The sequence below is a fragment of the Trichomonascus vanleenenianus genome (assembly GCF_965637985.1).
Source record: "Trichomonascus vanleenenianus strain CLIB 3782 genome assembly, contig: TRVA0_017S, whole genome shotgun sequence".
Taxonomy (NCBI): Eukaryota; Fungi; Ascomycota; class Dipodascomycetes; order Dipodascales; family Trichomonascaceae; genus Blastobotrys; species Blastobotrys vanleenenianus.
The window spans coordinates 86,362-113,818 of record NW_027481870.1 but is presented as its reverse complement, the minus strand read 5'-3'; the positions used below and the strand labels follow the sequence as shown (position 1 = coordinate 113,818).

The 27,457-nt window shown below is 52.1% G+C and overlaps 11 protein-coding genes across 11 annotated transcripts; 5 read left to right on the top strand and 6 right to left on the bottom strand.

Moving 5' to 3' along the window:
• Positions 1-501: 501 nt before the first annotated feature.
• TRVA0_017S01134 (uncharacterized protein) lies at positions 502-1,287 on the top strand (the record flags this gene model as incomplete). The annotated part of the gene is made up of 1 exon (XM_076684616.1): positions 502-1,287. The coding sequence occupies one exon, from the start codon at positions 502-504 to the stop codon at positions 1,285-1,287; it is 786 nt and encodes a 261-aa protein (XP_076541126.1).
• Positions 1,288-2,270: 983 nt separating this feature from the next.
• Positions 2,271-4,832, bottom strand: DUG2 (glutamine amidotransferase subunit DUG2; the record flags this gene model as incomplete). Its single annotated transcript, XM_076684615.1, has 1 exon — positions 2,271-4,832. The coding sequence occupies one exon, from the start codon at positions 4,830-4,832 to the stop codon at positions 2,271-2,273; it is 2,562 nt and encodes an 853-aa protein (XP_076541125.1).
• Positions 4,833-7,305: 2,473 nt separating this feature from the next.
• ATG15 (triglyceride lipase ATG15) lies at positions 7,306-8,805 on the bottom strand (the record flags this gene model as incomplete). Its single annotated transcript, XM_076684614.1, has 1 exon — positions 7,306-8,805. One exon carries the CDS (start codon positions 8,803-8,805, stop codon positions 7,306-7,308), a length of 1,500 nt encoding a protein of 499 aa, XP_076541124.1.
• An 809-nt stretch (positions 8,806-9,614) lies between these two features.
• SPT23 (protein Spt23p) lies at positions 9,615-12,675 on the top strand (the record flags this gene model as incomplete). Its single annotated transcript, XM_076684613.1, has 2 exons — positions 9,615-10,591; positions 10,764-12,675. The coding sequence occupies 2 exons, from the start codon at positions 9,615-9,617 to the stop codon at positions 12,673-12,675; spliced, it is 2,889 nt and encodes a 962-aa protein (XP_076541123.1).
• Positions 12,676-13,063: 388 nt separating this feature from the next.
• BUD16 (pyridoxal kinase) lies at positions 13,064-13,999 on the bottom strand (the record flags this gene model as incomplete). The annotated part of the gene is made up of 1 exon (XM_076684612.1): positions 13,064-13,999. The coding sequence occupies one exon, from the start codon at positions 13,997-13,999 to the stop codon at positions 13,064-13,066; it is 936 nt and encodes a 311-aa protein (XP_076541122.1).
• A 497-nt stretch (positions 14,000-14,496) lies between these two features.
• Positions 14,497-15,861, top strand: SED4 (GTPase-activating protein SED4; the record flags this gene model as incomplete). The annotated part of the gene is made up of 1 exon (XM_076684611.1): positions 14,497-15,861. One exon carries the CDS (start codon positions 14,497-14,499, stop codon positions 15,859-15,861), a length of 1,365 nt encoding a protein of 454 aa, XP_076541121.1.
• A 337-nt stretch (positions 15,862-16,198) lies between these two features.
• RAD18 (E3 ubiquitin-protein ligase RAD18) lies at positions 16,199-17,320 on the bottom strand (the record flags this gene model as incomplete). Its single annotated transcript, XM_076684610.1, has 1 exon — positions 16,199-17,320. One exon carries the CDS (start codon positions 17,318-17,320, stop codon positions 16,199-16,201), a length of 1,122 nt encoding a protein of 373 aa, XP_076541120.1.
• Positions 17,321-17,653: 333 nt separating this feature from the next.
• On the bottom strand, positions 17,654-19,675 carry LSB6 (1-phosphatidylinositol 4-kinase LSB6; the record flags this gene model as incomplete). Its single annotated transcript, XM_076684609.1, has 1 exon — positions 17,654-19,675. One exon carries the CDS (start codon positions 19,673-19,675, stop codon positions 17,654-17,656), a length of 2,022 nt encoding a protein of 673 aa, XP_076541119.1.
• Positions 19,676-20,348: 673 nt separating this feature from the next.
• TRVA0_017S00958 (M20 family metallo-hydrolase) lies at positions 20,349-21,608 on the bottom strand (the record flags this gene model as incomplete). Its single annotated transcript, XM_076684608.1, has 1 exon — positions 20,349-21,608. The coding sequence occupies one exon, from the start codon at positions 21,606-21,608 to the stop codon at positions 20,349-20,351; it is 1,260 nt and encodes a 419-aa protein (XP_076541118.1).
• Positions 21,609-23,472: 1,864 nt separating this feature from the next.
• On the top strand, positions 23,473-24,018 carry TRVA0_017S00936 (uncharacterized protein; the record flags this gene model as incomplete). The annotated part of the gene is made up of 1 exon (XM_076684607.1): positions 23,473-24,018. The coding sequence occupies one exon, from the start codon at positions 23,473-23,475 to the stop codon at positions 24,016-24,018; it is 546 nt and encodes a 181-aa protein (XP_076541117.1).
• Positions 24,019-25,181: 1,163 nt separating this feature from the next.
• TRVA0_017S00914 (uncharacterized protein) lies at positions 25,182-25,958 on the top strand (the record flags this gene model as incomplete). The annotated part of the gene is made up of 1 exon (XM_076684606.1): positions 25,182-25,958. One exon carries the CDS (start codon positions 25,182-25,184, stop codon positions 25,956-25,958), a length of 777 nt encoding a protein of 258 aa, XP_076541116.1.
• Positions 25,959-27,457: the final 1,499 nt, after the last annotated feature.

The window sequence follows — 27,457 nt, the reverse complement described above, 5'->3', positions numbered from 1 at the left end:
ATCTACTTGACTAAACCCTTCCAAACTCCCTGTGAGGCTCCAATACCTCCAATTGATGTCTACGAGTCCTCCGCGAAGCGGAGCTAAGGGGATTTGGGGGCTGGCCCCCAAGTCAGTTACAGCCTCTGCTTTAATAGGGGGCCATTCCCTCCAAACCCCCCTGGGGTCTCCGCTTCGCGGAACAATAAGTAGATGCCAATTGACTGTCTTTGGTTATACCAGCAGACCCCTCCGCGAAGCGGAGCTACGAGGGTTTGGGGGTTGGCCCCCAAGTCAACTGAAGCATCTACTTTAATGGGGGGACCAGTCCCCCCAAACCCCCCTGGGGCTCCGCTTCGCGGAGAGATTGCATCTCTTCCTTGGTGATGGAGTCCAACAGGGCGTGTAGCTCCATAATGGCACGGGGCTTATCACCGGGGCACCGCATCATCCCAAACGGCCGATAACCGCATACCCCATATATACGACCACCGGCCAGTGAGGGAAGCAAAGACACGCACAATGAGCCGGATAAGGCCTTTCAGACAGGCTAGGCGGTTGTTTTCGACGAATGGCCGCTACATAACACCACTTCCGTGGCAGAAGTCGGTCAAAGCGTCGCTGGGGCTTCTTGTCGCCGCGATCGCAGGCATCTCCGGGTACACCTTCTACAAGGTGGGCTACCGCCACGAGACGCTGTTCCTTCCTCTATGGTTCTGTCGCCGGGAGCGCAAGCCGCTGAAGTCGGAGCTCGACAGGGACCTGCTGCTGGCGCTCGTCAAGTCCAAACTGCATGACCGGCTGTCGGTCGATGAAGAGGTGCATTTACTACTAGGCACGCCCGTCACCTTCGACGACCACTCAAGGGAGGACGAGTACAAGATATACATCCGCACGTCGGAGCCCGGGATCAAGGGGCTTGTCATTGAGCCGTCGTGGGCGGTGACCCTGGCGGCGCGCCCGTTCATGTCGCGCAGCGGTATCGACCGCGTCCTGGCGCCCTACGTGCCGGGGATGGCCGACAGCGAGGACGCCATCAGCCTGCCTAACGACCACCCGCAGTATAACCGGTTCCGCGACGCGGTGGTTCAGGGGCGCGTTACTGTCACGGGCGACGCGTACTACTCGCGTCTCCGCAAGTCACCCCTCGTAGACAAGTCCGACGCCAGCGATCCACCCAAGGCCCTTTTGGAGTTCATTGCAGTGCAGAGCCTGGATCACCCCAAGTCGGCACCCAAGTTTGTCCACGGCGTTTTGCATGTCAAGGACAGCGCCACCGGCGAGATCACCAGCAGGAGACTGTGGTAGAGAGTGTATTTATTCATCCCCCGGGAGCCTTCTCCCCGAGCAATTGGGGGGACCAGTCCCCCCAAACCCCCCTGGGGCTCCGCTTCGCGGAGATATTGTAGACCTCAGCGAAGGCCAATTGAATTAGTTAACGAAGAAATGGATGTCATCAACAAACGAATAGTTCTTTAACCAACAGAGTTTGGTCGATCCAAAGGGCGTATGATATAAATTCAATCATTAAAGAAGGGTAGATGACACGACTGAATCGTCGAGAAATATCCAATCTATATGAGTAAACCTAGGGTAGATGTTATATACACCAATCAAAGGTAAATCAAGGAAGGATGGTTTAACCAATCAGCTCTTAAATTATTAAATCAATGGATGGAAACCAATCGATGGGCGAAGCTACTGACATCAGTTCATCTCAGAGTATTATATGGGAAGTTGTAATGATAGTAACGTATTATTATGAGTATAACTGTTAATAGATTCTGATAATATAAAAAATACTTGTCATAGTAACCGAATGGCTTATTCAGATGAATTGACATGTTCATTGAAGCGGTAATAGCTCTATCAGTACAAATCGTTGAATTCAAGATAAAAAAGAAAGATGCTGTTGTCATAGGAGGCAGACCCCCCTATACCGCCCATTGCTGTTTTCCGGAACTACCGAGTAATGTTAGCAATTCAACATTTCTGACCTGACGCATTTGGAGAACACTACGGATTAACTTAAAAAACTAAAAATTGGATAAAGACCTAGGGGGCAACCCCCATCGGGGCATTCAGGACTCTAGGTCATAGATTAACTAACGCAAGGCAATTCACTTCAATGATTCCTTCTCCTCAAGGAACTGGGGGTCAATTGGTCGCTACAAGATCTCCGCGAAGCGGAGCTACGGGGGTTTGGGGGCTGGCCCCCAAGTACGTTGAAGCGACTAATTTATAGAAGGATCATTAGTTTATGGAGGGTATATACAGGGAATAAATATAATCTAGAACTGGACAAACACGCGCTCTAGGATTTTTCTAGTCTTTAGCAGGTTCATTACGCGCAGGCGCTCGTTATCAAGATGGGCGCCGTCGCTTGCCTGGCCGCACGGTAGTTGCAAGGCTCCAGCTGGTGGGAACAGGTTTTCGAGCACGGGCACGACGGGGATGGAGCCGCCCTCGCGGATAAAGAGCGGGTCGACGCCGCCCCATGCGTCCTTGATGGCGTTGCGCATGAGCTGGAACGGCTTGGAGTGCGGGTCGCCGACCCATGGCAGCGCCTCGTTGGCGAACGTGATGGAGAGCGAGTTCGATGAAGCGCAATGCTTAGTGAATTGGTCCCGCAGGTGGTGAACGAGCGCCTTTTTGATGGTCGCCAGGTCCTGGTCGGGGACAATACGGAACGATACCTGAGCCGAGACGGTCGCTGGGATTACCGTTGAGTTCCCGGGGCCACTGACCCACACGCGGTGGATCGTCATGGACGGGTATCGCCACTTCTTCATGAGCGTGTCCTTATCATGCTTATGGTGAGTCTCCCGTACAATGGCCTCGTAAAGCTCCTCCTCCCACTTGTCGATCTTGCGCACCGGGTCGTAGAACCCGGGGATCGTGATCCGGTTACGGTCATCGGCGAGGGTCGCCAGTAGTTTGACCATATCGAGGGTCGGTTCTGGGAACAGGCCGCCGTGCACGCCAGAATGCAAGTCGGGTCGCCCGGAAGAGATCTCAATGGTGCAGTTGATAGTCCCACGGAGGCCGTAATTGAGGCACGGCGTCGTGTCATCGAGCCAGTACGAGTTGGAGAGTAGGATCCAGTCGATGTCGCCAATAAGCGCCCGGTGCTTGGTTACCCCTTCCTCGAACCCGAAACTGCCATTCTCCTCCTCACCTTCAATCAAAAAGACAATGTCGTTCTCGAGCTGGCCTGTCTGGTGAAGCTGGGCAGCCGCGTAAATAGCCGCCGTCGTGGGGCCCTTATTGTCGGACACGCCGCGACCATAAAGGTACCCGTTGCGCGGAGTCAGCTCAAATGGGTCAGAGCGCCATTGCGAGTCGTTCCGGGGAGCGTCAATAACGTCGTAATGGCCGTAGAAGAGGATGCGCCGGCCGCTGGTGTCGGAACCTTTGAACAGGCCGTAGACTATCGGGTTGCCTCCGCGATCAAGAGGGATAAGCTGGGATTCAGCCCCGAGACGGCGCAGCAGGTTGCGAAGGTACGAAGCACAGCGGCGACAATCGTTTGCGTAGTCCCCCGAAGGGCCGGAGACCGTCTTGTAGCTAACTAAGTGGGCCAGGGTCTTGATCATGTTGTCATCGTCGATGGGTCCGCTTCGTAGCAGGTCTAATTCTGCGTTGGGCGACCGCGTCGCCTCAATAAGCTCCCCAATGTCCCACACTGCTACGGTAGAGTCGCCTCCGCCGGTGATGAGCTTCAGTCGGGGGGTTCCCTGGGGGGTTCCGCCGGTCGTGAGCTTCCCTGGGGGGCAGATGGTGCTGCACAGGATCTGGCCTTCGTGGGCCTTCCATCTCAAATCTACGTTGGACTTTGGAGACCACTTATAGACTGACTCTCCGGACCCCTTAAACAGGCAGTCTCCGCACATGGAAAGCGACATGACGTCCTGGTCGCGGATAGCGCCCCGGTCGACCCTCATCTTCTGCATAGTGTCGAGATCGAACGTCATAACCATTCCGTTGGCCAGACCACAATACAAAAACCCTTCCTCATAAGCCATTGAAAGCACTCCACTCTCGTCTTCGGTGGTGAAAGCCCGCTTCAAGTGGGGATGCCCATCGAGAAGCTCCCACACCTTGACCGTACCGTCTCCACCGCCAGATATCAGCACTTCCGAGCCATTGGCCAGCTCTCCAATGAGCATTGTGTACACATAGCCGTAGTGAGCAAACTGGATGACGTTTTCCGGGTCTACTTGTAGCAGATGGTGCTCCGTCTTTGTCTTCGGTGAGCCCTTGCACTGTTGCTGCAGCGGCGACATTCTGCCTCCAGGGCCCTTGGAGTCGAAGAACCGGTCGAACCGCAGCGACGGCAGCCGGCTGGGATCCGAAGTCTCGTGGGCCGCCCGCTCAGACAGCTTGATCCACTGGATCGACGTGTTCTGGGCGCCAAAGTAGAGCGTCTGGCTGCCCGGTGCCCACGCCAGAGAGAAGATATCGCCGACATCGTACACAGAATACACCGTGTACACTTCAGTGAGGCTCTCCAGGTTCCACACCTTGACAAGCGAGTCGCTGGCGCCCGTCACGAGCAGTTGTGATCCGGGAAGCACCGCGACTGCGTAGACGCTTCCGTTGTGACCCTGGAGTCTCGCAACCTCCTCGTAGGTCGCCAGGTCATATACAATAATCTCACCGCCCTGGGTTCCCGCGAAAATGCGGTTGCTGGTCGTCTCGAGCGCCAGGATCGATTGGTTCGTGCTCCACCGGTGGAGCAGCGCCGGAGGGCGCACTCCCTGGTCATGCAAAGGCTCGTCGTCCGACAGAGCCGTCAGTGCTGTACCCAGTCCGTACGACAGCGACGATAGCGAGTCTGTCGAATACGCCATTGTCGTCCAAAAATTGAAAATGCAAGTAAATCAGTCACCCACTATGAATCATTTGGGGATCTCTCTTAATGGGCGGTCGGCGGGCCCCACAACAAACACTTCCAGGGGACTTCACCAGCCCCCCTTGCTTCCCCTGGATTTCCATTTCCATCGCGCAATCCCCGGATTTATATCGCGCAATGATCGCTGGGATGAGGAAATGGGTGCTCAATTGAGCGGTCTGCGCTATGGGGGGCCAGCCCCCCAAACCCCCCGTAGCTCGGCTCCGCCGAGATGGCGTGTAGTACCAGATAGGTAACTCTTCCATGGAATAGTCGTGATCCCAGTAGCTTGGATTCTCGTAACGCATCAGACTAGGTCTGGTCTGGTCTGGATGGTACTCCTTGGAGTCGTATGCAGGGGTCGGTCGCGTAATTAATAGAACCACCTCATATCAAAGTCATTGAAGTGCATTATCTGGCAGATGCGTCTGGAATTCCGCTGTCCCCCCTTGGTGCCGCTTTTCCAATTCTACCCGGATTTTACCATTAGGTAACCATATTATTAGTTAAAGCTTCGTTATTAATAATAGCTTTCCTCTTGGGCCAACACAATGCGGTAGTAGTTGTATCATCAATCAGTTAGCTGCATTCTCTGTATCGCTAAAACCGCAATGTCTGGGCTCGGTCGAAGCCAGGCCAAGCCTCATTTCAAATGCCATTGTCGCGGTATACGAATACCTTTGTAGTAGTACTGTAGCTTATTCTGGCTTCCATTATTTGCTCAGCCAATTCTTCTCATACATTTATACTGAAGTAAACTATTAAGGTATTTGCTGAGGCCGAGATCAGATCTCTCCGCTCAAAATACCGGAAGTACATAGATCATACATTGAGAAATTCTCTTTCATATCAATTAGACCTATACACCGGTAGTTGTACCACATGGGCACTCGAAACGAGTCAAGAGGAATTCGGAAACGGCAGCTACTACCACTATACTCCTACCACTTACCCTCTTCCACTCACTACTACCACTACTACTACCACTGCTATTACCACTACTACTATCACTACTACTATCACTACTACTATCACTACTACTACCACTTCTATTACCACTCAGACCACCTACCGTGCTACAATTACACTAACCCAGTACCCTTTACGCCTATGGTATGTTTCAACCGACTACAGCTAATGGACCAATATATCCAAGACTAAGGGCTCAGGTCGTGGATTATTTGGGAGCAGCCGACTTCAGGGGTACGAGAGTGATAACGTGCGACACTGACGGTGTCAGAGATGTATCCCGAGAGGATACTGTCAGCACGACATAGTAACCATCGCAACGCATTTGACATGAGTATATTTCCGAGATTTACATATGGCATGTTTAACAAATCATTCGCATGATAAGAAATTCACTGTACTACCATCAATTGGGTCCATAGTTTTACGGCTGCCCCCGTTTATTTATGATCACTATGATAGGAATAAGCCGATCTACATAGCTACTGTTCATAAGAGTAGCTACATATAAATCACCGTTCCTATACCTAGCTATTTGGATCATCCAATTTCATCAGCTCTTTTACTTAACATATCCAATAAGCTGTATGACATTTGCTATGCGAAATGGCTGCAAGGTACTCACCGGGTGTAAGCGCATATCGGCCCTTCATTTGTTACGCTGTTACTGGTTTGCGTTACCTGTTACTGGAGCTTGTTACAAGTTCGTTGGGAGTTCGTCACTCCGTAACAACGATACCGACAAACACGGTGGTTTCTACACACAAAATTGCGCAGTAGGAGCTGGATGCCCCGAGGGTCAGGGAGACTGCTCCCCTAGGGGATTAAAACCCCACTTAGCAATTGTGTGGAATGCATCTCTAGCGAGTTGAATCCGCCATTAGGCGACGGCCTCCTTTGGGAGTGTAGCCATACTTGTCGAGTCTTCTTGTGCCGCTTAACGCCTGTAAACCATATCTTTGAGACAAGCATACGACTACTGGCAGGATCAACCAGACAACTGTATCTTGCATTGAAGATCAATTAGACTCCCCCATCCATGTCGGCTGTAGTAGCTCTATCGGCTTTTTAGTCTATTTCCATAATTTCCGCTTTAATACTTTGCCAACTCATCTCTGTTGGTAAGTTCCACTTCAGGTAATAGTGAGCCATTTCAATTTCGTTTCGTCAGTGCATCTGCTTGGATAATGGTTGTAACATCTTCTAGGGACCAAAATGAAATACGTGTAACCTCGGCGGAGCCAAGCTACGGGGGGTTTCAGCCCCCATAAGAGTACAGTACTAGTAATAACTAGAGTAATGGCTAACTCGAATAATGGAGGTCTATTCGTTACTACGAGATCTCCGCGCAGCGGAGCTACGGGGGTTTGGGGGCTGGCCCCCATGTCAATTGAAGGCAGAGCAGTATTTAAGTAAATGCAATTGATTCGTGATACAAAAAGTACAAAATAAATAAAGGATCGTTAAGCCGCAGGAGTAGTGGTAACTGCGGGAGTAGTGGTAGGCACATCGGAAGTGCTGGTAGGATCCGCAGGGCCGTAGCTGATGCACCAGCCGTACCAAGTCCGCTTGAGGCAGGTCTGCGGCGGCTCTGTCGTGGTAGTACTAGCACTAGTACTAGTAGAAGTGGGCCGAGAAGACTCTTCCGTAGAAGTAGAGGTAACGATGGGGGCTGATGTAGTGACAGGGTCAGTGGGCGCGACGAAATTCCAGTCGTAGCAGTCGATGCAGGGAGGCGGGACGACGCACTCTGGAGTCGAGTTGTACGTTTCCAGCACTTCCGCTATGACGGTGAGAATGCGGTGGTTGACCATGGAGACGTGCCACCCGCGGTCGTGCACAACATCATAAACGCACTGGAGCCCCGAGTGACACTTGGTCTCCATGGCGTACCCGGCAATCCAGCACGACGATCCGGCGCCATTGCACACTCCCATGTAAATTGGATCCGCCGTGTGGCCGACGTGCCATACATGGTCGTCCCACAGGGGCACTCCCGGAGGCATGGGGAGGTGGAGCCGCTTCGTCGCCAACAATTCAGGAGGCGCCTCGAACCCAACGGCCGGCAGGCCGTACGTACGCCCCAGAAGGGCACTCAATGCTCCGCCCAGCGAGTGGCCGACGACCCAGATGTTAGCGTCTGGGTAGAGGCTCGTCACGTTGCGGTACAGATCGAGAGCCGCCCGGTAGTAGCGGTCCTCGCGGTACAAATTGTCCTCCAGGCATTCGTCGTTGCACGTATACGAGTCGCCCGTGTAGCAGTCGCACACCGTGTTCCACAGGTACGATACGCGGGCACAACAGCATGAGAAGAGTAAATTGTCGTTTATCTTGTCGTTTGTTGCCGTGTCGCCACCATTGTCGAAGATGGCGGCACTCGTGCCTTTGATGCTGACTACTACAGTATTGTTGCCTTCATCCGCAAAAACGTAGCCCCGTAGGCCGTCGCTCATCCACCCGTGCGAGTCAACGAGGCCCCACGGGTCAGTCACGTTGAGCCAGTCCCCCTGGTATGGCTCGTTGACATACGAATCCTGGCACATCCGCGCCAGCGTAATCATTGTATCGCGGTCCGAGAGGTCTGGCACGTTGACGACGTCGTCAGACCACTCGAGCTCCATGGCCACCTGCCGTTTCGTCTGCCTGCGATAAGCCAGATACGACTCGACAGAGTCCGGGGACCGATCGGCCAGGCGGCGAATGACCTTGGGCTTACTCTGAAGCGCGAATTCCTCCGCTGTCAACGCTGTAATCTCCTGGTTTGGAGACGGCAGGTCCAGTCTCGCGTGCTGGTTATACCGGTCGCCAGCATTATGGTGGAAGATGTGCCTCATGCGGACCCCGTGGCTCGAAACCCGCACTTGTTCCACCTTCATAGGCTCCTCATGCTTGAAATCAAAGTGGTATAGCACCACAACAATGGCTATCACAGCCAGCAGCACTGCTCGTCGTACTGCATCCATCTATCGCTTATCCAATATCGTAGGTGTGTAGATGGTTGGGGACGGAGGCGGGGGCGTGGGGTTTAGAGTGATGTTTTATGTCCCCCGCGAGCGCTGGCGTTGGGACGTTTCAGCCGTGCAGCGCCTTATCAATTGACTTGCAACCAAACCCCCTCCGGTGCTCTGCTACGCGGAGAGAGTTCAATTGACTCCAAAATATCTCCGCGAAGCGGAGCCCCAGGTAGTCAGTCCCCCCATGAACACACTCACTTCAATTGACTTGGGGCCCCCCAAACCCCCTTGGGCCCGCGCTTCGCGGAGTGATGTTGCGCACGCGCGGTTGGGAGGATTGCAGCCGTGCCATGCGGCCTCCCGGGTTCGTCCGGATCGGCGTTCCGCCCAGGGGGTAAGCGTTATCTGAGTGTACCACCTTGTAGGGCGATGCCAACGCTCACGCTATTCAGCACATTTCGTGCGCAAACAATTGGCTGCATTCCAGGGTTTCCTGCGCTCCAGAGCACGCCGAGAGGCTGCATTCTCCAAGACGGCTGCACCGCAGTGAGCAGCCAAAAACGTGGTGTGGCGATGCGGTTCCCGAAAAAAAAGTTTTGAGCCGCGCGCGCGCGCGCCAGCGCTGATACCGTCGTCTGGGACCTCTCCTGAGGAGGTGTGTATGACGAATTTGAGAGGGGGGCTGCTTCTCCCTGTACAACCCGGCAGACAGGCATCCAGGGCTGAGCAGATAACCAGGTAGGACAACAACGGAACACGTTGCTTTAGACTCTGTTGCTCTCTCTCTGTCTCTTTACAACACACTGGTAGAGGAAAGAATGAAGTTTGACGGTCACGAGGCGCTCACGCTGACGCCGTCGCCGGAGGAGTCGCACGGGCTGTCGCCGGAGGACTACGACTCGATACAGATTGATCAGAGCGAGGTAAGCACGCCCACAGGGCCTCCGCTGGCTCGCAACTCGCTCATTCATGAGCAGATCCTTCAGGGCGAGCAAATGCGGTTCGAACTGGCCAAGGAAGAGCACTTTGATTTGAGCGAACACCTTCACATGGACATGCTGGCAGTGAGCCCCAGCCCGCCTCCACCGCAGCTGAGCCCGGCTTCTAGCACGGCCCAGAGCTCACCCTCGGGGTCGAGCGTCAACCTGGCGGCGGCTAATAATCCTAATGGCAGCGCCGCACGCAAAGCGGCGGGTGCGGCGGCTCCTGCGGTTGACGGGTACGAGTTTGGCCGCGATCTCGTTGTTGCCAGCGCCTCAGCGGCTGTTGATGCTCGCGATTTTGCGCCAGAGCTGTTTGAGGACACGTCTGCCTTGCCACATGGGCTCAAGATTGAGCCGCTGCCGGCCAAGTCGCGCGTCGAGACTCAGATCAAGGTGCAAATGAACATGTATCCGCCGCCCAACGAGCGGCTGTTGCACCTGCCGGCCGACACCATTTCAAAGCCCAAGCTGCAGCTGAAGCACCCGTTTGAGGTGTCGCCGTCAACGCTGCTGCTGGACACGGTCGTTGTATGCGACGGAGACCGCAACAGCCGTGTTAATATGTGTGAGCGGTGCATCAAGCGGGAGCGTAAGCGGGCATCGCGCAAGAAGGTGCGGCTTCCCGTTGAGGAGGCCCACTGGAGCGCCGACCGCCAAAGGCGCGTCATTGTATTTAATTGCCGCGAAGTCATTGAGATGGGGCGCATTGCCGACGTTGAGATCGACGGCAAGATGCAGCAGAGCCTGGAAATCGAGCTCCCCATGCGGCTCGCCTGCTACTGCCGACACCACCGAGAGAAAACTGGCTTTAGGTAAGTTATTACGGTACTTTGGACGGGTTATATGTTCGGAGATGGCCCCCTTCAGGGGGTGCTATCGGTCGTGCAGATTTCACATGCGTTCTATGCACGTTTGACAGTGTCCCCCCACTGGTCACGTTGAACGGCGTAACTGGATTGAAAGGAACTAACTTGTGCTTTTTAGGGTGTTTTTTGTTATCAAGGATTATAGCGGTCGGGTTCTTGCCAGAGGTACCTCTTCGCCTGTAATGATTACCGACGACCACAAGGCTGTGTCCACTGGCGGTCCGCGACCAGCGAGCACTGGAGGAGCCAGCTGTAGCGCGTCCTCTTCTTCTGAAGCAGAGCCCAATCCAAAGCGCCAGAAGCGAAGCGACGAGTTCCGCGCTCCACCAGCGGCCTCGAAACCACCATCACTCACTAATATCAGTACTACCAACGTAAAACAGACTCACCGGTCGCGAGGATCGGTCACCAGTATGTCTTCGTCGAATGGCATTCTTTCTCCACCATCGGCGTCGAACTACTCGGGGGTGTCTACAGCGGCGACCTCGCCTATCGTCAGCGAGAAAATGCTGCCCCAAAAGTCGTTTGACTTTAGCTTTGGTCTCGACTGCGAGTATACCCCTAAACAGACACCACAGCCTCGCAGAGAATCAGCTGCGCTGCCGACAATCCACCGCATTATCCCGGCTTCGGGTAGCATTCGCGGCGGAATTGAAGTAACCCTGCTGGGGTCGAATTTCATTCCCGGTCTTGTCGCCAAGTTTGGCGAAAACTGTTCCATTAGCACTCAAACGTGGAACGCCACGACCATTGTGGCCCAGTTGCCGCCGTCACCGGTGCCGGGGCCCGTCGTGGTGTCGTTTGAAGGTATCCCCGTCGGGGACTCGCAGGTCTTTTCGTACGTGGACGACACGGATAGACAGCTCATTGAGCTTGCCCTGCAAATCGTGGGCATGAAGATGAGCGGCCAGCTGGAGGACGCCCGAGATATTGCGCGCCGCATTATCGGGTCGAGCAATATCGCCGGCATGCGCCAGCTAGAGCAAAGTGTTGGCAGCAGTGGCGGAAACACCAACTACCGTACATCAACAATTCCGCTAGATGAACTGGAGGCCCTCCTCGTGAAGATGTTTGAGTTCATGGAGCTGTTTGACACGGGAGACTTGCCGCGGTGGCAGCTGACTAACTCCGAGGGCCAGAGCGCCCTCCACCTTGCAGCCTGCCTCGGGTTCGACGAGCTGTGCGAGTTCATGCTCGATCATGGCGCGTTCATTGACGCGCTCGACAAGAATGGATGCTCTCCGCTGCATTTTGCCGCATTGCACAACCAGGAGCACGTTATCGACCTGCTCATCTCGCGTGGTGCGGCGGCCTACAAGAAGACGTACACGGGCGCTACGATTATGGATCTCGTAGATGATGACCTCCGGGCCGACCTTATTGGCCGCTACGTTATTACCACGTCTCGTTTTTCGTCCGCATTGAGCTCACAGTACCCTTCAGACGTGTCTGACGACGAGGACGATGACGAAGAGACGGTGGATTCGAGCAATGAAGAGGCCCTGGCACGGGCCGTGGCGCAGGGACAGACGACGATATCGCAGAACATTGCCGACCTCTTCACGGGGCTCAAGCACAATGCTGTCAACTCGTACCAGGACTTCGTGGACCAGCCGTTCTGGAACAAGTTCATTCCCGAGCGATTTACAACCACTCCTCCTGCCCTTGCCGCCGCTCCGCCTCCCAGCTACGAAGAGATCTTCCCTGACGGCGGTGCTTCGACCTCGATAGACTACTCCCAGGCGGTTGTGGACGATCCAAAGCCTGTGCAAAGACGCAGGCCGGCTCGGCGGCAGTCCGCGGAGGAAGAGGTGCTTCAGGCGTGGCAGGACAAGCGCAAGCAGCTCAACAACGACCGCATGCTCTTCTTCTTCTGGCTGCCGGTGCTCATCTTCACCATGGTGTGGATCTCCATGAAGTGCGTCAACTACATGAACCACGCCGACACCAACTGGCTCAAGGAGTCCCTCACCGGCCTCGGCAAGAGAGTGTTCAACATTCCTCAACAACCCCCCGTGACGAACAATTAATGAGAAACATGACCATCACAAATCCGTTATTTATCTAGATGCGTTGATTCGCTCAGTACTTTTCCTAATGATAATCTATTCAGACGACCCTTTCCAATGTCCCTTGGGGGCCAGCCCCCAAACCCCTGTAGCTCCGCTGCGCGGAGGGTCCCCTCATGAATGCTTCACTGCTTCAATTGTCCCCCATAGTATATCTTTGGTTACAACGTAACAATCTTTTTACACAGTCATAAACTCCCAGCCTGTGACAAAACTCCCGTAACAATGCGTAACAAACGACCCGTTACGGCTCAAAGCTCCGCGTTGCGGAGCCATAAAGAAGAAGCTTCGATTGACTTGGGGGCCAGCCCCCAAACCCCCGTAGCACCGCTGCGCGGAGGGTATACATCTATTCAAAGTATTTTACCTTGTAGTTAGCGCCGGGGTCCTCGGTACCCATAAAGATGTCCCTACTGGCGACGACCTGTAACTCGCACGCCATCATGGCAATTGGGTCATCTTTGACTCCCTTGCCGCCATTTACGCCATTGGCGGCAGAATTTTGTGTCGTCTTCAGTAGCACTCCGTTCATGATCTCGAGGGCCTCCTTGACCGCCTTCTCCAGGTACCGTTCGTGTGATGCGTACAACTGTGTCTTGGCAAGCATAAGCGCGGCAAACAGGTCGCCTGTGCCGGTGAAGTACGAATCAATGGCGTCGAACCGGTAGAAGAACGGCTTGCCCCCGTCCTGCGAGCCTACAGCGATGAGTTCGCTTGAACCCGGCATCTCGAGCGATGAGATGACCACGTTCTTCACTTTGTATGTGTCGTGGAGGATATGCAATGCCTTGGTGATGTCTTCGCGCGAGTTGATCTTCATGCCGCACAGCAGCTCGGCCTCGAACTTGTTAGGAGTGATGAGATCGACTTTGCCGGTCTTGAGGATCGACTTGTATATTGGAATGCATTCCTCTGCCACGTACAGTGTGCCGTTATCGCCCAGGACGGGGTCAAGCACCCAAATGGCCCGAGGGAACCGCTCCTTGAGGTCGGCCCCAATGCGGCCCACTGCCTCGACGGCGTCAGCCGAGGGTACATAGCCTGTCAGGAACGCATCGTACGGGAACCCGCGTTCTACGAGCTTCGCGTATATCTCGTCCAGCTGCTGGGCCGTCGTCTTGGTGCCGGACCAGGACCCATAGCCCGTGTGGTTCGAGAACTGCACAGAGTTGAGCACGTCAACGTCCCATCCTAATACTTGAAGTGGAAAAGTCGCAGCGCGGTTACCGACGTAGCCATGCACTACGTGCGACTGTACGGAGAGGACCCGCCGCGGAGAGCTCATGATTTTCCTTCTCTTCTTTTTCAGACGAGATCTATAATGCGAAAGGGAATGCGCCGTATTGGTTTTTGAGATCGGGGGTGTCCCCCCATGGCACGCTGCACAGAATGACTCAACTACCAACTTCTGGGGCCATTTTCACCGGCGAACTTTCCGATGAAAGGCCAGCAAATACCTTCAAAGGACCAATTGAGTTTTCAGTTCGCCTATATTCCTTCACTTCCCTCCAAATATCCACCCCAGCTACTCTAATAGACCACAGACCATTGGCTGCTTCGTTTATGCTGGTTAGCCGCACGGCGGGGGTTACTGCGGAACTCCGAGGACGAGCTGAAATTTCGCGCTTGCGCACGCACTGTTGGGAGCAAAGGCCCCCTCAACAACACAACAACAAAATCACGGGCAGGTCCCCCTTTAGTCCCTTCCGGGCAAATTAAAGATCCGACAACCCGTCAAATCAACCGTTGACATCAAAGACGAAGATCAAAGAAACGCGCACAATGGGGTCGAAAACACTGGGGCATTTGAACCTGGAGTACCCGCTGTTTGCGGTGCGCATTGCGTCGGATTCGATGCAGATCGCAGCGGCCGGAGGCGGCGGAGAGGGCCGCAATGGTGTCAAGAATAAAGTGTCAATTGTGCTGGCAAACGAAGACCCTAACGACCCCGACGCTGAGGTCGGCGTGTGGAAGGAGGATGAGTTCGAGTTTCCAACTGGGGAGGACAACCCGACCAGCATGGCACTCCAGGATGAGAAACTGTACGTCGGCGTTAACCGGGGTGAAGAAAGCATCAAGGCCGGTAAGAACGACCACCTGCGGGTGCTCGACTTTGATTTCGCCCAGGAGCTCAAGACGCACCAGATCTTTATCAACGATGTTGTTCCGGTAGGGGAGTACCAGAAATGTACTGTGGCCAGCGCCCATCTGCTGGCCATTAGCGCTTCGGGGGCTCCGGGACACCTGTTTGTCCTCCACGGGCGAACCCTTAAGGTCAAGTACCACATGGAGACGGAGCAGGAGATCAATGATTTGCACTTCTCTCCAGACGGGAAGCGACTCGTAGTTGTGCTCAATGGGGAAATAATTGTGCTGGATGCGACGACTGGCAAGCAGAAGACGTCCATTGAGGCGGACAAGGCCTCCGGGCTCGTGTTCGCCAAGGCGCGGTTCGTAGACGAGGACACTCTAGTGACTGCGGCGAATTTGAAGACGCGCAAAGGCGCTTTCGTCCAAAAGTATACCGTCGCGGAAGATAACATTAAGCTGGTGGCCTCAAAGAGGGTCAAGCGCATAAAGGCCGTCACGGCGATGGACGCTCGGGGTACATACACTGCATTGGGTTCTTCGGACCTGTCAATTGCGATTGTTTCGACCAAGAGCCTGTCGACGCTCGAAGTGAAGCCCAATGTGCATGAGTTCGCCATCACGGCGATAGAAGTCAGCGCCTCGGAGACGCTGGTCGTGTCGGTATCGGCGGCGGGAACACTTAATGTGCTACAGATGCCCAAGGACGGCGAGTTCCACAGGACAAGAGCGACGGTAATTTGGTCGACTGTCTCGCTGCTGATAACCATTCTGGTGGCTATCATCTTCCAGCTGTTCGTTAAGCACCAGATCATTGACTCGCTTTCGGTCGGGCGCCTTATTGAAGATATCAGCTCGCGTGGGTTGGTCTTTTTGTCTCCCGAGAAAACTGCACCACCAAGCAGGGTCGAGGATTTCGAGCCGGAGATGCCAGAGCCTGAAGACGAGCCTGTAGGGGAGCCGGGGCCAGAGACTGTGATTGACGCTACCATCACTTCTGCTGGAACTACTACTATTACTAACTATGAAAAGCACGGGGCTGCAGAAAAGCTGTTGTGACCCGTTTGAGGATTGTTACGATTTGTATTGATATTGTTTGAGCTTAGAAAAACTCTCCCTTTTAATGAATTAGGTCATTTGATTGGATTTGTAGGTACTTCTCCCCGTATTGATTGTAGTTCAAGGGTAGGCTTTGTTGCCCTGGGGGCCAGCCCCCAGACCCCCGTAGCTCCGCTTCGCGGAGGATTAGTGGTCCTTTCAATTTTGACTATCCTGTTAAATAGAGTACAATTTGATCGACAGCTGACTTCGCAATGCTACGATTCTGGCATTGGATAAAGTATTGTGAGATAGTATTAGTACATTCTATGATAATGGTGAGTCTATAGAAGGTTGGCTACGATGATTCATTGTCAGCTTGAGTCTTTATAGACGGTTGACTACTCGCCTCTGTAGCTCCCTCCGTTAGTTGACTAGCGTCTGTAGTGGACTCACTTGCGGACCCCTTGTTTTTAACAGATGCCCTTGCCTTGGCAATGAGCGATGCAAAATCCGACTCCTTCGAATTGTAACCGGGAATGTTTTCAAATCCACCGCCCGGTCGCTTCTTCGTGCTCGAGCTATTCAGTATATTTTCCCGCTCCCTGAGTTGCGCCAATAGAACTTTCCGTGATACAGGCTTCTTCGAGTCGGCATTGGCGTTCCAGATCGTCATCCACTCACGGTGCCTCTGCTGCAATGCTGCCTTGTTGCCAGTAGTAGGCACCCCCAAACGCCCTAATAATTTCCTCAAGTCGACTTCTTTGTACAAGTTGTATGCAATGGTTGCAATCTTTTTAGTCATGTCCTCCTGTGGCTCCTTTGGCTCCTTTGGTTTGAAGAACTTGCCCGGAGACCCTGACGGCGACCGGGAACTCGCGCTACCGCTCTTCAATAAACTACCGCCCTTCAAACACTCCATAATATGCTTGGTCTCAATATCCTTGATCTTCATGTACTTCCCACACACTGGACAGTTGCCATATCCTACCTGATCTAGTACTTCGACATCATCGTAGTCCTGATCCCCCTCGTCATCGACGACCTCCACTACCTCAGTCTCCGTCACTTTCTGTCTTTTCCTTGATGATCTCCTCAGGTTTTGTGGGCTTTCCGGCTCAACAACGTCCGTCTGGACAGTCTTCTCGGAGTACTGATACTCTCCTCCGTTGAGGCGCTTTATCGTACTGTACAAATGATCCCGGCTCGATCTGTATATATCAACGAGTTCCTCAATAACCATGTTCTTGCGCAGGGTGCTGCTCTGAATCTCCGAGCGACATACTGGACACCGCGCCTCAGTATTGAGGTAGCTTCGTATGCACAACGAGCAGAAGGTGTGGCAGCAGGTAGTGATCACAGGGGCGTTGAGGAACTCCTTGCAGATATGGCAAGTCAGCGTCGTCTCAAACGCAGTTAGGAAAGGCGCCTGGGTCGACTTCCAGTCGCTAGGGTCCGTCAAGTCTGGCTGCGTCGTCATGTCGTCTGACGCGATACCGTAAAATGAAAATATTGGCGGTGTCGCGATCGACGCGTCCCCGACGTGAACATTTTTCCATTACTAATCCGAATTAGGAAGCTCATACATTGCTACCCGTTTTATTACTACTACTGCTACCGGTATTATTCATGACGATAAGTTTGGTACTTCTATGGATTAGTTGGAAACGGATTGTGTCGTCTAGTTAATTTGAATTTAGGTTGATATGTACAGAGCTAATAGGTTGCAATGTAATCCCTGACTGTTACCGTTAATTTAGTCAGATCATTTATATATTCATCAGACAGGAGAAAGGATAGGTTAGCAAAATAGTCAGCACCAGGTAAATACAGGAGGCTTGGAGGTAATGGTCTGTAGTCGTTCAATTATAACCGTTCTCGAGGCAACCGGCACGGATGCACTCTCCTCAGCATAGGAAAACCCGATATCGTTGCTTCGAGGGACGGTTCGTAACTGAGAAGTCTCGCTAGTGCTTCCATGGTCATCGGTAATTAGCTCGCGCCATAGGCTACCTCCGCCATGGGTGATATCGTCTACTCGATGAGATGGCTTTGGCGATCCTTTCCCTGGTGATACAATAGCATCGGCCTTCTTCCGCTCGTTCTCAAGCTCTCTATACTTTGCTTCCAAGGGTAATGACCCCGGACCAATTGAACGGCGCGAAACCTTGGTTGGCCCTGGTTCCTGAGATTGCAAGAAGGGGAAGCTACTCAGCTTGGTGGTGTCAGTTTCTCCTGCCACTGGCTGAGTTGGACTTAGGCGATCCTGGTGGTCGTCCTCCCACATGGGTGTGTTGATGGCGTTGGCGACCGTCTCTACAGGCACTTTGACCGGAATTTCCATTTCGTCATCCCACACCATTACGCGAGTGCGTCGTGCCAATTCTAGCGGACCCTGGTCGTGGGTTTTCAATGTTTCAAGGGCATTGAACGCCTGGCCCTTGAGCACTGCCAGTTGACGTTTCCACATCCTCTCTTTAAACTCGGTGTCCCGCTGAAACGCTCGCTTCAAAACTACAGTGGTATCCTGCCACCATTCTGGTGACGATAGCAGAGGAATGAAATGATCCTTGGTTTTTTGCGAAAAGGGTTGGCCCACTAATGATAGCGGTAGGAACAGCCATCCAAAGGGATAAGACCGCCACTCATCCGGATGCTTCCAAGGAAACGCCAGTCCCGAGTCAATTGCGCCGATTTTGAGTGCTGGGCGCTTTTCTCCGTCCTCTTCAGTGTACCACTCTATGCCAATCATCCAGTTATCCAACCCTCGATCTGTGTTGCGCATGACATAATCCAAAATGACCAGCTTCTCTAACTCTTCTCTAAACTGCTCCAGCACTTGTTGCGTCCATCGAAACACAGGAACGTCAGCATCTGTATATCTCTGTGTAGTGGGCCAGCTCAATTCTCCGCTCTCTGGAAGTGGATATACCCTCAGGAACTCGTTGGCCTGCAAGTAATTGTGAAGAAACAGCTGGCAGCTGCCGACTTTGGCGGGTAGTGGGGTTCCCTTGGTTTCGTAGCGCCTTCGTTCGAAGTACGGGTAGTAGAAACTCGGTGAAGAGAGCTTGACTGTGCCTGTATACGGCACAATGTAAGTTTGAAGCTGCCGGTCGAGAATACTCGCGGCTGCCTCGCATACGTAACCATTGTTTGGAATCAAACAACTGCGACCAAAGAAGCACGGAAACAAATTCCGGTGGATCCATTTCGTCCACTTGGGCGACAATGGCCCGTAAGGCTCTTCATCTTTGGGCTTGAATACCCCGACGACCTGGCCATCCGTTCCCCGCACAAAGTAGCTCCCCGAGCTACCCGTGGATATGAGAACGGGGTCAATTCCCCTGTCAATTGCCAGCCTTACGTCTCCCACGATAGCCTCAAACTCTGCTGGTTTAGTCGGTCCCAACATTTGAAGGCCACCGAACGTATCGAACCCAAGCGGGTGGGTCCCAGGGGGCGGCTTGAACACAGAGTAGTATATTTCGTTGGTTCTTATCGGATGACTTTTGGGTTTCAGCAGCTCTCGCCCGTACTTCTTGAGCTCTGTCGTCCACCTTTCGAATGCATTATTCAGCGTCTTGAGCGAGATCACAGAGGAAGACCGTTGCCGCGCCGGCCCTCTAGTCGCTGGGCCGGGAAGCAGCAGCGCGTCCTCGTCGTGGCCAAAGAACGGTTCTGGCGAGTGCACATCTCTGTCGCTAAGTACTCCATCGTGGCTCTCCTCGACGGGGCGGCGGTAATCGGGGTTCTCAAGCACCCGTTGGTCGACAGACAGCGCCAGGGCGTCCACGTAGGATCCCTCCTGGTTCGATAGCGATTCTATCACAGGCATGGTTGAACCATGCTCGCTCTCAATTGCGAGTAATCGGGATATCTGTGGGGTGCTTCTTTCCTGCCTGTCTATGCAATCGGTGCATATCGGAAGGACAAGGCGGGCGCACCAACGGATCTCACCACTAATCTTATCTAGTTACCTCGGAACAAGCCGTATTAATATCGTACAGATCGAATCATTGAGTAGTGGGCTACAAGGCTGGGTAATAGATTTTATGGCAAGTATTCAATTTCGACATGGATTCTTTACTTTCGCTGTTATAGTAGAATGTGACATTTTGGTTACGGCGAGAAGGCATGGGGAAGTTTTGTAACAGCGTTACGGAATTCCGTAACAGGATGTTAGTAATTTTTTATTACAATGCGTTACAGCTCCCGGCAACGGGCACCCTCAACTTACCCCAGTACACTGTACCGGTTAATCATCTATTAACACGGGAGGCTAGTACTGCTACTGTGGCTTACAAACGATTATATGCTATCAGAAATAAATTGTATTTATCCATGGTATCAATTGGGCTAAAAAGTCTACATTGTTTCAAGAAGTAGCAAACTTTAGATCTCGCAGTGGTTTGGAAGAATAGCTAGCTAGCAATGTACTCTACTTAGGATATATAGATATGCAGGTGATATTTAGTCAAGTTGTAGATGTATTAGTAGACTACGGAAGTTTACGAATGCTTCTGCTTAAGCAGATTGTCGTACCGGAGGACACCGCCAAGCAGAGTCTGGACACCCCGAGCTAGATCCTCTGGACTCGAGTACTCGGCAGGGTTGTGCGAGATGCCCTTGTGGCAAGGGATGAAAAGCATGCCGGTTGGCACCCGCTGGCTGGTGTAGCACGAATCGTGGCCAGCACCAGACTGCATGGACCTGATACTGAAAGAGTTCTCCTTGGCTGACGCAGTCAGGGAGCCAATAATATCAGCATCAAAGTCGAGCTGCTTGGATCGCCACTTCTCGGAGCACTTGAACTCCACACCACGCTCCTTAGCGATCTTCTCGAGTCGGCCAAACAAGTCAGCAGTGTACGTGTCGAGGGCACTCTCGCTGGAGTGTCGGCAGTCAATGGAGAATGAGACCTTGCCTGGGATAGTGTTGGTGCTTTGTGGTTCAGAGTTGATTACACCCACAGTGCCGAGGCCATTGTGCTCGTTGGCGCAGGTCTCAATGGCCTGGATCATGATGGCAGTCGCGACAAGCGCGTCGGTTCGACGGTCCATTGGCGTAGTACCGGTATGCGACTCGAAGCCCACGACCTCGGCGTCATACCATCGCATGCCCTGGACACCACTAACAATACCCAATTGGATTTTCTCCGCCTCAAGAATTGGACCCTGCTCAATGTGCATCTCGAAGTGTGCCGAGAGCGGGTTGGCCTTGTAGGAGGCCTTAGTGTCGCCCTTGAACCCGATTCGCTCGAGCTCGGACTTCATGGTGTGCTGCGGGTCATTGATGTCCTGCAATGCGTATGCGTCCTCTAGAGGAATACACTCGCTCCATACGCCACTGGAGACCATGGCCTTGGGGAATCGAGCGCCCTCTTCGTTGGTCCAGTCAATGGCTGCAATTGGGGCGTACGTCTGAATGTTGTTTTCGTGCAGAGTCCGCAGGATCTCAAGGCCAGCCTGGACGCCTGCAATGCCATCGTACCGACCGCCCCGCGGCTGGGTGTCGAGATGCGAGCCAATGCCGATAGGAGGCAGGTCATTGTTGGTGCCTGGTCGGATAGCAAAGATGTTGCCCATCTCATCGACCTTGATTTCGCAGCCGAGCCGCTTGGCCTGCTCAATGAACCAGTGCCGCACCTGCTTGTCATCATCATTAAGGGCCAATCGGTTCATGCCGGTGGACTTGGGGATGGCTCCCCACACGCACGATTCATGGAGGGTCGCGTTGTACCGGTCTGGGTTAGTTTGAATTACGGTCATCTTTTTTTTTTTTGGAGTTGTTGTTTAATGCAAATTTGTTACTGTTCAAAGTGTCTATATAGCCTAGTATTTATACATATGAGAAGCGGGCATAAGCGTCAATCATCGTATCTCCAACTCCGAAGCTCTTAGCCGCCGGGGACTATCAGTCTCCGCTGGAGTACGTAAGGTATGCAAGTGGTGATGTGGGGGGGAAAGAGGAGACGGAGAGCGATAAGCGGAGATTCAGTTCCGGATGTAACTTCCTAGTCGGAACAGGGGTCCTTCATATATACAAAACGAAAGCCAGTCGTCTGAGTTAAGCGTGGAATGCGTAGAAGAGAAGTGTCGAATCATTTGATGTTAGTGTTAATGGTGTGTCGTTAGTCGTTCATCAAGTCCCCGAGAGAGGCTAGAAGATGTTGAGTCCAGCAACATCCCTGCGCGGGGACTGCACCAGGAACGAGTATAGCGCAGACCACTTCTTGCCCATGATAAATATCAGGCATAGCGCTTGGAAAACGGCCGAGAAGAGCAGGACAAACGAGGTGCCCGAATATACTAGTGTCATTTGGATCATGCGAAGGGTGTTAAGGCTCTCCTCGGCCCGCGAGTACCATATGAGTGCCGCTATCAGGACGCTGGCAGCTGTAGCCACCAAAGCCTTGGGTACCTTCTTTGGCAAATGCTGAATCGTCGGCATGCTCGGATGCGATATATCCTCTGATTATTCGAGCTCAAGTTTGGTCGAGTTGTCCACAGTGGTCGGGGTGAAGATAGCTTTAAAGTCTGGCGGGGTATAGCGGGGAGCAAGCCCTATAGATCTCAAAGAGCAAGTCTTGCCAGAGCTCCGGTACAACTAGGTTTAATAGTACTGATAGACCTTCACAAAGCCAGATATATCAGGTGTAGGAATGGCCCAATACGCGCTGGTTCGTTTCAGTCTTTGTCGGGATTCCCGGACCAATGTCAAAAGCCGGCTGGAATGAATAAAAATGCAAAAATGTTGTCGCCAAAGCCAGCAAAAGCGAACGGATGGAGCTCACAGCAACCAGGAGTGAGTGGGGAAATTTATAACTTTTAGAGGCGCAAAGGTTGTGAACCCAAGCGAAGTCTTCGGTGGCCCTTTTTTGAGACCTTGACGTCTTTCGATGCAGCTGAGACCGTCCGGGCGCAACGGTTACCCGTCGAGGCGGCCAATCGGCAGCACCACTACATGTGCTGCTGTGCATACGCTGGTGGCAGCACAGCCAACAGCGGCATGAAAAAATTGTGGAGCCTGGCAAGTGCCTCGTTAGTGCTGCATGATGGGCCCCTGTAATAAAAATGCACAACTATGCTGATCGGCTTGGGGGACGTGTCTCTCGTATATGTTAATTTCGCGCTTTTTGAAAGACAATCGCGTAGTGATAATCATCATTGGAGGGTACCACCCAGAGCTGTAGTTCTCTATATTTTCACCAGCTCTGATATCTTTCATTCAGCCCCCCTTCTTTGAGTTAAGCATAGGTTTGGTCGACCAGATCTAGGCTATATGTATTGTGAAGATCTGTCAATTACTGCACAATTGATTTACTTCATTTAGTGAAATTCATCAGCTACACTCGATTGGCATATGTAACATTCCCAATCTCTCCGCGAAGCGGAGCCACGGGGGGTCTGGGGGGCTGGCCCCCCAGTATATTCCTACCACCACCGCCATACAGCTCCACTATGGTCGCTAGTACAGTTGGGTATGGGGAGGGGGAGTGGTATTTTTGGTGATGCGGGGCGCGCCGGCGTTGGGAAGTAATTAGTAGGGCGCTGATTGGCCCGAGAGGGCAAAACCTCCCAAAGGGCATTGAAGATCACCAATTTTCATCAGCCTTGAGAGAGTAAGCTAACAATGTCTGGTGGTCCAGTTCCAGTGTTCAAGAAGTACACCTCGACCTCGCGAGGCATCTGGGAGAAGCTGAGAAAGCTGCTGGCCATTGTGCCAAACCGATCCACCGGTAACCCAGTCGTGCCATACTACCGAACCCCAACTCCGGGTTCGCGGCCAGAGGCTGCTGGCTACACCGACCCATACACCGTGCCGGCTGGTGACATTGCGGACAACCCATACTTCAAGCGGGATCACCGACGAAACTACCCACAGATTGCGTACTACGACCAGGCCACCATTGCCGGTCTGCTGACGTACGGCTCGGCTGCCCACCCACGAATCGCGGCTGGCGCGGCCGGCACCAAGGCTCTTGCTGAGGTTGAGAACGGGCAGATCTCGCTTACTAACGCGCTGACTACGCACAAGAGCGCTATCCTTGGCGAGGTGCTGGAAAAGAACGGTCAGCCGCCAATTCCACCATCCTTCAAGCCTAAGAAGTGGAGGGTGGTTGCTGAGCCGGAATCGGGCATGTACGACGAGAGCTATCCAGTGCGATCCTTCAATTAGACTACGCGAAGCTCGGACTGCATAAAAAGAGAACGATCTGTAATGATTACACATTAATTTAAGCAATGCATTGTATTATTCTGCGCGAAGCGGAACTAACGCGGGGACTACTATTGCTAGTACCCAAAGTAAGTCGGATGTAATTGAGGTATTGTGAACTTCCAGGGGGGGTAATGTCATTAAGGATTTGGTATTAGCGTAACGGCGGAACGGGGGTTGCTCATTGCGATTGGACTACAAATTTCAGTATGATATTAAGCAAAATTGGTACAGCCTAATTTTGAGGACTCTATTTCGGAAAATTGTGTGGGGTAGTCCCCCCAATTGCACTATAGTAGAGCTACTGGTAATGTATTCGAGGGCCAGCCCTCGAGCTCCCGTAGTTGGGGGCTCTGCCCCCAAACCCCCGTAATTAGCTGCATCGACGTAGTACTTGTAATTGCTATTTATTGTAATGCTTCTATATATCCTAAAGACATGCTACAATCGCAAGTACTCTAAAGAGGTAAAAAGAGTAAGGAGACTAGTCGAACTCAATTGAGGTTCGGGAATTGTGTTATTGTTTGGGAACTTCCAGGGGTTACTGACAGTAAGGTTCTGGCATTAGCGTAACGGCAGAACGGGTTGCTCGTTGCGATTAGAGTACAAAAGCTCTAAAAAGGTGCTACTCTAACCAAGATAGACGCAAAAATAGTAAGGAGACTAGTCGAACTCAATTGAGGTTCGGGAATTGTGTTATTGCTTGCGAACACTTCCAGGGGTTACTGACAGTAAGGTTCTGGCATTAGCGTAACGGCAGAACGGGTTGCTCTTTGCGATTTGAATAAGTCCAAAAGCTCTGAAGACGTGCTATGTGCTTGAACTGATGACCCGTATAAATCCATAGCGGTGAAGAACAGTATCTACTGTTAAAACCCGGTTTCGACGCGAAGCATCACCACGGGAGCTCGAGGGCTGGCCCTCGAAGACTGTTCCACACGCCCAGAGCCATAACTAGAGGCTCCAATAAAAGGCAATTCCTCTCCAGTTGCTACTAAAATTGTGTTTTTTTTTTTTAAATTGCTGTTATTGAATTTGTTTGCCAGGACCCAGCGTCGCTAGGAACTGAAGGAGACATAAAAGGGTCATAGGCCCTGGCAATTCTGTCCCTTCCAGCGATTTTAATGGCTAACCAGCACAGCGACTATCTCAATACCGTCAGTGGCGATTCAATGGCTTTTCAAAGAAACCGCTATCTCAAGACCATCAGCGGTGAGTCTGTCATCGACACCCGGTATGACGACCACCATCCAGTGGCGTGGAAGGTAGCTTATCGCATGCTTTACCAGGCAAGTGAGGAGCGGCTCGAGAAACTCATGGACAGCCGCGTGTTTGGTACCATAGTGTTCAAACTTCTCTACGCTGAAATTACTATAGTCCCTGATGAACAGACGAGCGGCTTCAATATCATCTCCTGCTACACGCAAAAGAAAGTGAACTTTGACATGGTAGAGTTCTTCGCCCGATTCACGCAGTACATTGATAGTGTGCACCTTGACTTGTCCATGGTCTGCCTCAATCGCTCGCCACTCCAGTATCGCTTGCTGGCGAACAATCTGCTTCTACTTCTGCGCAGCGATATTGGCAGCAAAATCGAGTACGCTAAGTGCGACTGTCCATTAATGTGCCAGCTCTTAGCTGACCAAGTCGTCAACATGGCGTTCTACCCAGATTTCTCTCGGCATTTCCCACATTTCGAAATGGCTACCTTAATCCTCGACAGATGTTGCGACACCGTCGACGATGATGATATTAATATGTTCTTCCACGTGCTCAATACAGCCTCCGAAGATTCGATCTCATCCCTCCCTCCCCGGGAGACCTTGGAACTCTGTGATTCGTTCTCGCGTTTCAACATTGAGGATACCAATTGCACATTCTGGACCGGTTGCGTGAATTGAAATCAATTGAGTTTCTCAAGAATCGTCTGGCAACTAATGCAACAAGACAGAAGCATCACTAATGGGATTTACGATATTAATGCCAAACGGAACGCAGTTTTCGATTAATTTTATAAAATTTAACAATTTTTTTTTCTCTCTTTCTAACTTAATGCAGGTGTAATACGGTATATGGTACTTCTATTATTGATGGCAATCTGTGATATTATTCATTGAGTTACAGCTCTAATGAGAATTCAACCAGTTCTCACTCAAATTCTCCGGAATGACTAATGTTAAAGTGAACCGTCGCTCAACGACCGATCCTACCTGCTAGCTAATACAAAAGAAGCATTGTCAATTCTATCTTAATTGAAGGATATAAAGTCTCCTATCTCTTAGAAGAACTACTTTTCTGCCTTCAGAGTCAGAGAGAGAGAGAGAGAAAAAGAGGAAGGGGGGATCTAATCCTCCTTGCACAAATGTGGTACAATATTGGGCCCATTTGATACGCGAGATGAGTTTGTTTCTGTGTTCAAGGTTCATCATCAAGGAGCTTTGATCGAGCCATGGGGATATCTACGATATATAGCACCTCTGGGCCACGATGATAACAACTTATCCACGGCCACATATCCCAGGGCTCTCTACGACAATATCGCAATTGTAGATAGGATATATTTGGACATGCGTCGAGAAGCGTCTTGATAAGCATTTCAAGGTATATCCAATCTCGAAATGTGTCATCTCTTACCCGTACTGAGCATCGTATCAAATCCAGTTCCACCCGCTCTAGTTCAGGAAACGCGCCGCCTACATATTCATGGTTATTAAGGCCGTAGTTAAAATCGCAAATAGACAATCGCAAATGCCTAAGAACAAGGCCTTCGTAGGCCAGCACCCTGAACCGACATGAACCGTTGTATGTGGCGTTTTGGCAACAAATTGAGAGGTCGGTGAGACTGTCCCTTACCTGCAGTACTGCCGGGATTAAAGATGCGGGAATTTCGCGGCCTCTATATTTAAGTGATCGGAGCTGTATCGCCTTCCTAAGATCCAAGCTGGCCAGAACTGAATCCACGGTATTCCTTTGAAAGACAAAATTGTCCGTAATATAGAGGTGTTCTACTCTAGAGGGAACCACCAATTCTGTGTTTAAAGTGAGGCTGCCTTTGACATTAACGATGCAAAGTGTTTTGACAGTATCTGGTATCCAAAGGAAAATATCACCGTTGGCTGGAATCGACAATGTGGACAATTCATTGCTCATTGAACGTAAGTCTGTCCATGCAATGGAAACCTTGCCTTTCCCCCGCAAAAGGGACACAGGGTGGTCTACTTTATTCTCGCGTACCTCCTCTGCCTTTTCATTTTCTTCATCCTCTTCATCACTTTCATCCTCTTCATCACTTTCATCCTCTTCATCACTTTCATCCTCTTCATCACTTTCATCCTCTTCATCACTTTCATCCTCTTCATCACTTTCATCCTCTTCATCACTTTCATCCTCTTCATCACTT